Source organism: Aristolochia californica, unplaced genomic scaffold (genome assembly GCF_029961685.1).
Source record: "Aristolochia californica isolate CCGP_79_NKW_82.1479 unplaced genomic scaffold, dmAriCali1.0.hap1 SCAF_12, whole genome shotgun sequence".
Taxonomy (NCBI): Eukaryota; Viridiplantae; Streptophyta; class Magnoliopsida; order Piperales; family Aristolochiaceae; genus Aristolochia; species Aristolochia californica.
In genome coordinates this window covers 17,782,817-17,795,136 of record NW_027181793.1, presented here as the reverse complement: position 1 = coordinate 17,795,136, position 12,320 = coordinate 17,782,817, and the positions used below count along the sequence as shown (strand labels likewise).

Here is a 12,320-nt window from a genome sequence, read left to right as displayed (position 1 = left end):
TAATGTTTATATTCAACCAAATTAATTCTTGATTGCTCAAGAAAGTGTGACTTCAAGGATTCAATTAAATTGTTTGTCTAAAGATTTTTTATTAGTCAAATTTTGATGATAACAAATAATTTGGATAGAATTGTTTTGCCAAAAGATTGAATTTAAATTTCACTCCTCCATTGAACTAATCTACAAGAGGTTTAATTTTCAAGTAATTATCTAAGTTGCAAAAGAGCTTTCTATTTTCAAATCTAAAATGATTTTGATCCTCATTCAGCTATTCTTAGTTCTAAAACATCACCTATTGTGCAACAACACATGATCAAATTATATTCATTGTGGAAGAGGAGAGGCACACTTGGACCCATGAGAAAATTGGATCTTCTCTCTAAGATGGAGGGAAAGGAATGGAGTTCGACCGTCCGGTTCGGTTTAAACTTTAAATCACCGGTTGATCTTGATCGTACGGAGTAGGAAAGGAAGTTCCGCATCATTCACCGGTGAGGGGAATCTCCCTCCTGGGCGCATACGGCATGTCCCTGGCTCTCTTCAGACGACAGTTCAATTCTCTTGACCTTCGATCCTTTCTGCATCGGAGAAATTGAAATTGCAGCTGCTGCCACCGATCTCACTTTGTCTGTACGATAAAAAAAGTCGCAGTAGCTGCCACTACTCGTTTCGTCGACCATTCCCTCTATTTCTCTCTCTCTCTCTCTCTCTCTCTCTCTCTATGTGAAAAATGTTCAAATTTCTCAAGGAGGTCGTTGCCGGATCTGGTACTGGTCTGAAGGATTTTCCCTATAACATTGAGAATCCATATTCCTCCGCTTGGGGCTCATGGACTCACTACCGCGGAACGTCCAAGGTATACCTCGTTTTCGGTCTTCATAAATCTGCAATTTTTATATGAACATATAAAGATTTACGTCCAATGAGTATCTGGTCAGTGTCATGCAATACTCCCGCGCTTGTGGATCGAGACGGGTGAATTAAGTTGTGGCTTCTTGTGAGCAGGTTTTAAGCGTTGCCACATGATGTATTTTTACAGTCGTCTGTTACTTGTACTTTTCTTGGAACCGCGAAAGTGAGAATTCAACATCGTGAAGTTTTATTATTGGAAGTGGATTTTTTGGAAAGTGAAATTTCAAATTTTTGGGTAGATGAAGGGATGGATCTTTTTTATCACTTGTTGTTCTAAGCTGTTGATGAACTAAGAGCTGTTCTCTAAGGGCCTTATTCAAGTTTGCTAGTCTGGACACTAGAGAATAAGTATATTCAAGTTGGTCACCGTACAATGTAACATGTCAACCGGACTTGTTTGATATTTCTCTCAAGCTTTTTTTTCTTTTGCCAGTAAAAGAAAACCTTCATGAAAGATCTGTGATTCAAACCACACTGAGTTTTAAGATTTGAAGCGAAATAACTCTCTGATGGGTCGTTTAGCTTTTTCCGTGCCTGTTATATGTATCTTATGGTGCTGATACCTTTTTCCTTCACCAGGATGATGGTTCTCTTGTGTCAATATTTTCGCTATCAGGAAGTAATCCACAAGATGGACTCCTGGCTGCTGGTCGCAATGGTGTCAAGCGCCTGCGCACTGTAAGTTGCTCTTGAATGGGATAGAAATTGTTATTGTGTTCATTAATGTCAGTCGCTAATGGTAACTTGGTTACATACCAGTTATTACTTGTTTCATTCTCTCATACTCCTAGAGCATGAAGGAATACCTAAGATTTGCTCATTTCACCGAATCCTTTTCTTTTATGAATTTTGAAATTGCACAAAATTTTTATTTATGAGGCAAAATCCACTGGATCCTTATGTCACGGATTTATTTGTGACTACAACAGTCAAAGAAGGATTAATCTAAACACTTTGTCATTCTGATATGATTCTTTCTGTTCATATTAGTTTTTGTGGATTAGAGTCCTCTTGTGGTGTTCTCACTGTTCTGTGCTTTTGCTAAGTCATCTAATCAATTTTGTACATTCACAAATAACTATGTTTGATTTTCAAATAAAAAATGATGTTCGAAGGATAAAGGCTAGCCCCACCATAGAAAGAATAGACAAAAACAAGAAACCATTAGCGGACATCAACTGGAAAACAAATTTGCCACAATAAGCTCTTGAAGATCAACTCTTTGCCTTGCTAAAGAGTCGGTCATTGAATTTTTGCTATGCAAAGTATGAGCCCTTTGAACTTCAGTTTGTCGTCACCAGTCCACAATTTCATCATAGAAGTGAAGAAATCTCCATGAAGGGGCCTTACTAGAGCTGAACTATGAAATGCCCAAAGAGGAATCACCTTCTATTACAAGGGAACTGGAGAAACTTTGACAAAAATCCTTACTCTATGAAAGAGGGCATAGTGTTCCATCTTAGATGAATCATTTTACCCAAATAGTGCAGAGAATTTTGTCAAACAATGAGCATTTTGGGATCAACTGTCATGTAGGGTTTTATACAATTTTGATGCCTGGAGGCTTTAGATTATTTTTAATATTTCATCAACATGGACAATCGACTACAAGTATTTATTCACCTATTTTGCTTCTCAGTTGTTTCTTTGTAATTCTGAAAAATGGTTATGGTTTCTGTACCTACAGTTGCCTTTAGAGCAGTTTCAAGCAGGTTAAAATAATGTTCTCTACCTCCCGATTCTACACCTTCCATTCAAATGTTTGAACTTGCTACTCTGCTGTCACCTGAAAACTCTGATAGCATCTTTCTTTCTCATTTTTGCATTCATTACTTTAGTACTATTTTCTTTGTGCTTGTTACACTTATATTTTCCAGTCAGAAGTGGCAGTCTAAGAAACAACTTCTATTCTTACAGGTCAGGCACCCAAATATCCTGTCTTTTCTTCATAGTACTGAAGCTGAGACTTTTGATGGCAGTTCTAACAAGCATACTATTTACCTTGTGACTGAGCCTGTTATGCCCCTATCAGAAAAGATTAAGGAGTTAGGTTTGGAAGGTACTCAGAGGTATTTCATACTCTCTCTTTGTTATAACGATCTTCTTTCAGTTCTTGCTTCTACTCTATATTAATTGTTCTTTGATGCTAGACATTATTGCGTTTTCAATAAAAAAGGCCAATTGAGGTTCTTTCAAAAATCGCAGGCCACTTCACTGTAAAGAGAAGAAACAAAAATGTCATATAAGGAGTCCTTACAATTCTGATTTTGGTAGTAGAGTCCAATTGGTGGTATCTGCCGAACCAAATGTCTTCTCAAAATTAATTCTTGAGCTCAATCTAATCCCTCACTTTTATTGAGTTTTAAAATATTATTTACCTTACAAAAACTGGCATTGCATACTCCATGAATTTCTGCATTGGGGAGCCAAATTTCCAAGGGATAATGAATCTTATCACCAACAATCCTTTCCTTGATGGTTGAATTATTAGTTTCAAATCTCTTTAACCATTTTGCAAGAAAGGTGTGATTTGTAAGTTGAGAATTTCTTACTCCATAAGTACCATCCTCTTTGGGAATGTGCCTCCAATTACCTAAATGGTACTCAAATCCTTGAGGATTCTATCAAAAGCTCTGTTTGTTTCAATTTCAAATGCAAAAGAAGTGGGACAATGAACGAGGAAGAGGAAGTAATTTTGGAGGCTATATGGAGTGGGTTAATAAAAGTAAGCTAACCTACAATTGAGAAGAATTTACCCTCTTAAGATGAGAGATGCCATTTGAAGGTTTTTGATGACTGGATACCTGAGAGATTCAGTAATGTCTCCCATAAATAAAGAAAGCCTCAAATAAGACATGGAGGGTCTTCGACTCATTCAGCAATAGAAGCCATTTTGCTGATAGAAGTTCGAGGTATATTGATGCAAAGAATAGAAGATTTAACCAGTTTACCTCCGCCCAGTGATGGGTTCATGTGTTGCCATGAGGCTGTAACATGGAGAACTTTGACATGAATAACATCACAACAAACTGTATCCTCTGCATATTTTTTATTTATTTATTTTTTAGTTATTATTATTTTTTGAAGATGGTGTGAATATTATTAAGGAAAAGAACAATTACAATTTAGGAGACTCTCCCGAAACAACAAGAGATTGAAGGGAAGTTCCCATTTTGACTTTGTATCTGAAGATTGGGTTGATAGATTTTGTTATTGTTTGGCTAGAATACTACCAATACTCAGTATTGGATCACTCTATAATCATATTGCAGGGCAAGTGTGGGTTGAGGTTGATTTCTTTCAAGCTCTTTGCCAATCGTCTTCCTTGTTTAAAGGTTTTGGGGACACAGAGAAGGAAAAGATATCAAGAATGGTTAAGAGATTTTGTGATCTGATTCACAGATTATAGACCGACTAGAAACATCAGAACATATAGTACTGCGGATAAAGAAATAGAATCAGTAGCTTTAACAGCACACAGATGATCCATCAGCTAGGAAAGAGAACCCATAGATTCTCTTTGATCTAGTGAGTTAAAAAAGGTGACAAATACCTATAATATGTGCTAAGGTCCCCACGTCTATGACTCACGATTGACTAGGAGAGGCAAAGAGCGCACAGGAAGACCTACCTATGTGGGCAGGGTGGCGCTACCTGAAGAGGAAGTAGTGGCTTGTAGTCCACTAGACTACATGTTTTGCTGGAATAATTTTTTAAGCTCATCTTTGTTCATAGAAAACAACATTGGCCCTTGACTTTTTTGGGAGGAAGATCCTGTCTTTGGATAGCCTGATTTGCTCATTCAGGTTTGCCGAACTTGTCCCAACATTTCTCCAACATACCTACCTCTTCCTCCCCCTTGATTCCTACCTCTTCCTCCTTGATTCTTACCTCTACCCTGTTGATTTCCTCTTCTACGCCTACCATAAGAGTTTATACTGGTAATTAACAGAGATATCTCCTATAGATGGCAACTTAGAGGGATAAGTCACGGTGGATTCGACTCTCAATAAGGTAGTACACCTCTCTCTAAAAGAAAGCGGTGGTGCTGTCCGTCAACTGAGCTCGAACTGAATCAAACTCCGCCTTGTTTATTGAACAAACCCACAACATTGAGAGTTTCCCTTTGTTTGTTCAGCTCCTATTGATCAAGGATAATGGGATGATGGGATGATTCATTTAAAAAAAAAAAAAAGATAATGGGATGATACAGGGATACCTCTGGCCACAAACTATCCATATCATCAATGATTTCAACTAATGGCTTGTCACCCTTTTGGTTGTTAGTAATTTAACCTATAGATAGAAAATCTTGGACATATTATGGGTCGAGAAAACCATTTATCCATAGCATCCCAGATGCCCTTTGCAGTGTTATTATAGATTTCATGATTTATAATATTTGACTCTATACTATTTAATAACTAGGCCATGACATTATAATTATCTCGCTCTCATTTTTTAGTTTTAAGACTGGGAGGAGCAGTAGTCAAAAACTTTAATTTTTCTTTTGAGCCAAGGGAAATTTCAACTGCTTGGGCCCATAACATAGTTCTTCCTATTCAGTTTGACAAACGTGATTATTTATTTATTTATTTTTTGAAGTAGTGCTGATTTTATTAATAAAGGAAGCTACAAAAGAGCTGAATTACATATTAGGGGGACCATCCCAAACAATGAGAGATTGCAAAGAGGTCCTAAGCTTAGCTAATCTGTCGGCCGAGGAATTGGCCGATCTTGGTACATGATGCCATGAACAAGAAATGGTAGATACAAAGATTGAGATAGAGGATAGGATGGGCCAATGGCGCCATGGGGGGAGGGGGAGTGGATCCCGAGCACCAATTGATGACAATCCTGGAATCCCCTTCAATAAGGAGCTTTCCATTAAGACGGCCTTGAAAACTTCAACACCATAATGGAGGGCAGTCACCTTAGTGGTGGTTGAATCCGCAATAGTAACTAGACCTGCATAGGATAGGATGACTTCGCCTCTGTAATTTTTGAAGACGAACCCTGCACCCGCCGGGCCCCGCTACCAAGTTCAGTTTGATGCTATCATTGGGAACGACCATGGCAGGAGGTTTATGAGGACCCGACATATGAGCCATTCATCGAAGAGCTATTCCCGCCTGGGGGGTAAATTTCTTTATGGTGTGAAGCCAACTAGAGATGAGACCCATTGTAGAAGTGAGGGTGCTCTCAATATTGCTGAAGTTGAAGTTGAAGCATCGGTTGTTGCACTCTAGCCAAAGAGACCAAGGGACGTGAGCCAGGAAAACAGAGAGAAGCAATTTGCCAATTTTAGGCAAATGTGATTGGAGTAATGTTATTGACCTTCTCATCCATCTTTGCAAGTTTCATAACAGTAGTTTCAGCCATGATATAAGGTAAAGCTGTCCAACCTAGTAAGTTATTGTAAAAAACTATAACTCACTCCCTTGAAGACTACCAACCCTTTTCTAGGAGCCAATAACAAACTCAATTCAACATAGCAGCACTTCAATTAGCAATGCTAATGACAGAGAAAGTCAAAGAACAATAAAAACACCAACCTAGGTTATCAGAGATAGATATATGCACAATCAAGACATCTTTAAGACACTAGAACTCCTCTATTCTCTTAGAAAGGACAGGCAAGCAATAGTAGGCAGTTAAACATCATCTGGGACGAATAGGCCGGCACAAAATAAGCAACTAGGAGGTTGCACAAACAGAAGTTTTTCCCTTGGAGGTGTCACAACCTTTGAAAGAGATTGAGAAGAAGAAGAAGAAGAAGAAGAAGAAGACGAAATTTTTTTTATCTCTTGGATGGATTGTACTGGGCTTTGATATTATATAAAGTCGTAAAAGATCAAAACTTGAAGATAGACAAGAGAGAAAAAAGAGTAAGGAAGACCTGAATTTGCTTCCAGATAATGTAAAATCTTGATTAGGACAAGAAATGACCTTCTCCACTTAAATTCAATGTTTAGCACTAAAGTATGGGATTGGCCCTTAAATAACTAAAGCAACTAACTCCACCTTAAGTGGTCTGGCTAATCTACCCTTGTTGAAACACATACAAACAAGCAGCACATATACTCAACCATATTTACAAGAATACCCTTTAACCAACACCACTTGACTAGAATAATGTAATTCTTCTATTGAGAAACAAACAAAAACATGATTAGGTATAGAATTTGAGCAGTGGTCACACTGACACCAACTCATTAGCCATATTCCACTCCATTGTAGCTTCTCATGGAAGGTGTGGATCAGCATTCTTGAAAAGTTTGGGCTACAATTCTACATGGCGGCTGATCTACTCTCGTTCAGCTGAGTCTTGGAAAGATGATGCTCTCTGCCTGTTCCAGTTTCATCCCGTGGGGGCTTAGGAATGAGCGCAATAGAAGACAATTTGATGCAAAAAGCGAATCTTCAGACTGGGTTGCGGACAGAGTGGTAGTTCATATATCAACTTTGCTTTTATCAAAGAAAGCATTCTCTCTCTATCTGGGTTCCTCCATTCGTGAAAACTGGAGAAATTTGGCTTTGATGCACATTGGGAAAAAGCCTCCGGTCATGCAAGAATGGACTCCTCCTAATCCTGGTTATCTCAAGTTAAAATTTTGATGGCTCGTCCCTTGGTAACCCTGGTATTTCTGATTTCGGAGGAGTTATTTCAGATCACTCCGGAAATCAGCTCTTCGCTTATGCCGACCCCCTTGGTATATCCGACTCTACGTTTGCTGAGTTACATGGTCTCCTCTCCAGTCTTCGTGTCTTCAGAAATAAATGCTGCGGGCCCTTCCATATTGAAGGGGACTTAAAAGTGGTGATAGGATAGTGTGAGAATGCGTCTTCTCCTCCGTGGAGGCATTGGGATATTTTTAAGGAAATTTTAGAAATTACCTCAATAGTTTCTTGTATTTGGACTCACATTCCGAGATCCGCAAATTCGGCAGCAGATGTGCTTGCCAGGCAGGGAGCTACCCTACAATCGCTGATTGTAAGGGAAATGCTCCCCCAAATTTTTTAATTTCTCATGTTTTATTAATACATCTTTTTCAAAAAAAAAAAAAAAAAACCAACTCATCAGACTCTAATCTCCTCATTAATAAAGCATCCTTCTGTAGAATGATTTGCATTTGATCAAGTTTTCATCTGTTTTCTCTCTCATGGTTGATATATTTCCGACTGCAGGAATGAGTATTATGCTTGGGGACTGCACCAAATTGCCAAGGCTGTGAGCTTTCTAAACAATGATTGCAAACTTGTATGAAATTATTTGCTCTTTCTCAGCTCTATTGGGCCGAACACTTTTTTTTTTCCTTTTTTTGCCTCTTTTTGAAATCAATGTTTTGTTGCATTCTTTTGAAAATGATGACAATTTTAACAAAAAAAATAAAGGGACACATGAGGGAAAGAATACAAGTCATCTCAAGGAAAGGGGAAAAGAAATGGAGATGCAAGACACAGCCCCTAATGAGCAGCGTTAAAGAAAAAAGATCCCCATGATAGTTGGTGTTGGTAGATACCGGCATGTGCAATGAGGCAGCAGGTGGTAATGCCTTTCGTAGTAGGAGTACACATAATGAAATGGGGCCCTAATAGTTTTTCAGTCTTATGAAAGAATTAGAGAAACTTTTGAGCAGGGGACTTCTACTGGTGGTTGTCTTTGATCCCTAATGTAGGTTCAGTTGAGGAGGGGCATTTTTCATCCTCTGCTTCAAGATCAGGGCTCTTCTATCTTTAATGATGCATGCTCTACCTTTGGTTTTTCAAGAAGGAGTTTTGGACTAAACTGTCAAGGTGCCTTCTAGTTTTATATATTGTGGGAAAAGCTCCTGGAAGAGGATACTGTCTGCTCATGAATCTAACCAAAACATCATGATGTCTCACCTTCACCATGGATTTTTGTGTCCACCTCCCAGTTAACATTAAATTTAAAGAAAAAGCTAAAAAGCACTATTTTATGGTCTTCTCGTATTAGGAGGCTGGTCTGATTAATTTGATTTCCAAACTGGAAGCTTGGGTGCGACTGGATCAGGAGGAAGCCAAATTTGTGCTGCAATTAGTCTTGACATATTAGATTTTTTTATTCCAAATTTCTAATATCATATAGTCTGATTCATGATCTTAATTTGTTTACTACCTCTACATGAAGTATGCTTTGGGTGCAAACACTTCCAATTCACTGGATTATACATGACTCTTGGATGCTCTGTCTAGAGAAATCCTCTTCCAGTGGCCTCAATGCAGTTGTAGATACTGGTTGGGAAGGGGACAAAAAGAAATATGGCAGTCTGAAGGCCTAATTAGAATGGATTTGATTAGAGTTCTAGACCAGCCCGAGAGAGAGGTCCTATTCGAAGTAGTCATCCTCTTCTCAAATTTCCTATGGATGGGGTCCCAAAAGAGATCTGGAGGGCTTGCCAAGGATGAGAGTAAGATTTAATAAAGTTGAAGAACCAGAGGCTAGGCCCAATCATATGGGGCCTCCCTCTTATTTTGTCAGTAGTTTCTGAATTTACATTAACTCTAGATGGTAAAGATTTTTACTGGCTAACATGGTACCCCAAGAGTATATATAAACAGAGAGTAAGACCTTGAAGTCAGTAAATTGGTTATATTGCGTCGTTGTAATCCTATTCTAAGATTCTCAGAAATACTACGAGTGTCAGGGCTTCACCCACCTTCTGTAATTTTCTTGCTGAATCTGGTTGCTCTAGAGCTCTATAGCGCCTGTTAAAAATAGAGAAAAAGTTGTTCTTTTCATTTAATGTATTATTCAGCAGGTTGAAAATGTGAGAATTTCTGTCTTCTTGTTCAGGCCACAATTTCATTGAAAAGAGAGCCAAAAATGTGGAAGGAAATGGCTACAGGCTAGCCAAAACATACAAAAACAAAGTAAAAATACAATCAATGAATATCAAAGGGGAATAAATCCTCCTCAAAAAGATCCATCAAAGAAACTCCATGACGTGTAAGAGAATCTGGCATAAAATTAGTGCTATAAACTGTATGAACACAACAAGCTTGTAAAAAAAATTCTCTATTTTATCCAAAAAAGAAACTGAATTTCTAAAGTTCCTGATTATTTTGAGGCATTCAGGAAGCATCTTTCAGTTATTATTGTGTGGTTCCTTTTTGTGTTTAATCTCAAAAACCTGTTAAGAATTTATCAACGTTGCAGGTTCACGGTAATGTATGCATGGCTAGTGTGGTAGTGACACAGACTTTGGACTGGAAGCTGCATGCTTTTGATGTGTTGACAGAGTTTGATGGACACAATGAAGCTTCTACAGTTCCATTGCTGGTATGCTTTTGCTCAAGTACAGTTTGTTCTCTCCAAATATTATATACTTGTATTCTTAGCTCTTGTACCAGAAAAAGAGAACTTTAATTATGAAATAAGTTTTTTGATTTTGGAACTGTACAAGAGTCAGATTTTGGACGTTGCTGTATTGGACCTGGGGTTTCTTGAGGATGATTTATTAAATCTTGTTGTAATAAGTTTTGTTATCAAATGTTGAGCATCAGTCCTAAAAAAGTTTAGAATTTCCTCTCTTCTTTCCTCAGTTACTTTACTCTTTAAGAGAAGGCTTATTCCTCCCCCTCTCTCCATAAGGTAGTATTTCCATGTTGAACTCAAAAGCCATTTTTTTAATTTTTATTTTTTGATAAAGGTGGAAAAATTTGGTTGCGTCATTATTCAAGAACTGTGCTCATGAGAAATAAGAAAATCCAGTTTAGCTTTGAAGGAGTAAATAGAGAATACCCAATTTGAGCTAAGGGGGTGACAATTGGTGATTTGATGAAGATCATGGATTCGGGAAAGTAGAGATGACAGAAAGTCTTTACCCAATATTTTTTTTTGAGAAATAAGTGTGAATGTATTACTAAAGAAAAAAATTACAAACCTTGAAGCTAAAGAGACATTTCCTCCACAACAAGGTGTTGGAGGGAAACACCTTTTTTGACTTGAGCATCGGCTAAGTGATTAGCTGATCCTGGAACATGTTTCCAAGTACAATGTAAAACAGAAATTAACTTGTAGATTTCCTCAAATAATTCTCAATGATGCCAAGGAGGTTTGGATGACTTTGTGCACCAATTGATAATGACTTGAGAATCTCCTTCAACTAAGAGATCACCTTCCTTTTTTTGCTTGAAAAGTTTCAGACCGTTGTATAGCCCATGTAATTCCGCGCTAGTAGAGTCAGATACACCAATTGGGCCCGCATATGTGAAGATAAGGTTGGCTTGTTCATCGTGAATAACTCCGCCAAATCCAGCTGGTCCCGGACATCCAAGAGCACTTCCATCAAAATTTAGTTTAAAGTGCCCAGGAGGGGGTTTGGACCATTCAACCATTTTAGGGGCTCTTGTTGGATTAGACATACCTGCAATATTTTGCCAATTTTCTCGCATGTTTGTCCCTTTCAAGTTGTAGAATTCTTTGCGTTGGAGAACCCAAGAGGTTACTTGACTGATAATTTGATCACAAAGAATTTTCTGTGGGAGAGCTCTTCAACATTTTCAGCTTTTGCGTCAATCGAAACCAATGGACCCCTCCGCCACAAAAGATTTCCACCAGCTCTCAAGAAGGGCTCCAAAACTTTCCTCATACAGCCAATATTTTTCAAAATGAAAAGGGATAGGTCCCTATATACTTGGGCCTCAATTTAAGAGAATGGGTCGATGACCAGAGGTGGTATGGGAAGAACTAAACCAGCCATATCTTGAAATTTTTGCAGCCAATCTGCCAGGGCAAAGAAGTGGTCCAACTTAATTTGAATTGGGGGAGTTGACCATTTAACCAGGTGAACTCGAAACTACTAAGGGGGATTTCTGGCAGTCCACAAATGTCAATCAGGTGGTTGAATTCAGCCATTGATAGGTGATGGATTGGGAAGATGTGACTTTTTTCCCTCTCTAAAGCAAATATCGTTGGAATCCACAAGGAATTTTTTTCTCCCCAAAGTCCTTACCATCGCTGTTGAAAGGGATCATTTTCTTCCAGATACTTGATGTTATTGGGTTCTGCAGTGTATTTTCTTTTTCTTTTTTTGCTCCCTTGTTTTTATTTTTCTTTGAAGCAAGTATAATTGCTGACGCATGATGTACATTTTGTATATTGTTTCTCTCTTTTAATGCTACTCTCACCCTTCTCAAAAGAAGGAAAAGAAAAAAATCTGGTAGCTTGTGTAACCTCAATGAAAGTTATTGGAAGAGTAAGTAGATGTAGATATTCACTTAAGTATTAGGTCCTGGATTAGTCTGGGGTAGGGCTGCAAATGGGTCGGATCAGGTTGAAGAACCTTAAGATCCACATGCGATCCAATGCGGGTCAGGTTTTAAAAATTTGACCCACACACTATTGCAGATCGAATCTGATCAGGTTAATTAACAATTTTTAT

General features: G+C 38.2%; 1 protein-coding gene across 3 annotated transcripts in view; it reads left to right on the top strand.

Annotated features, from left to right (window-relative positions):
* Positions 1–475: 475 nt before the first annotated feature.
* LOC137945728 (uncharacterized) overlaps positions 476–12,320 on the top strand; it is a 43,819-nt gene continuing 31,974 nt past the window's right edge. For 2 of the 3 annotated variants that reach the window (XM_068791723.1, XM_068791722.1), the window contains exons 1-5: positions 476–856; positions 1,492–1,590; positions 2,830–2,981; positions 8,101–8,173; positions 10,094–10,216. In XM_068791723.1, coding sequence (XP_068647824.1) covers positions 731–856; positions 1,492–1,590; positions 2,830–2,981; positions 8,101–8,173; positions 10,094–10,216 — 573 coding nt within the window. In that variant the 5' untranslated portion in view covers positions 476–730. The remainder of the gene's footprint in view (positions 857–1,491; positions 1,591–2,829; positions 2,982–8,100; positions 8,174–10,093; positions 10,217–12,320) is intronic. The other variant, XM_068791724.1, reaches the window with a different exon arrangement.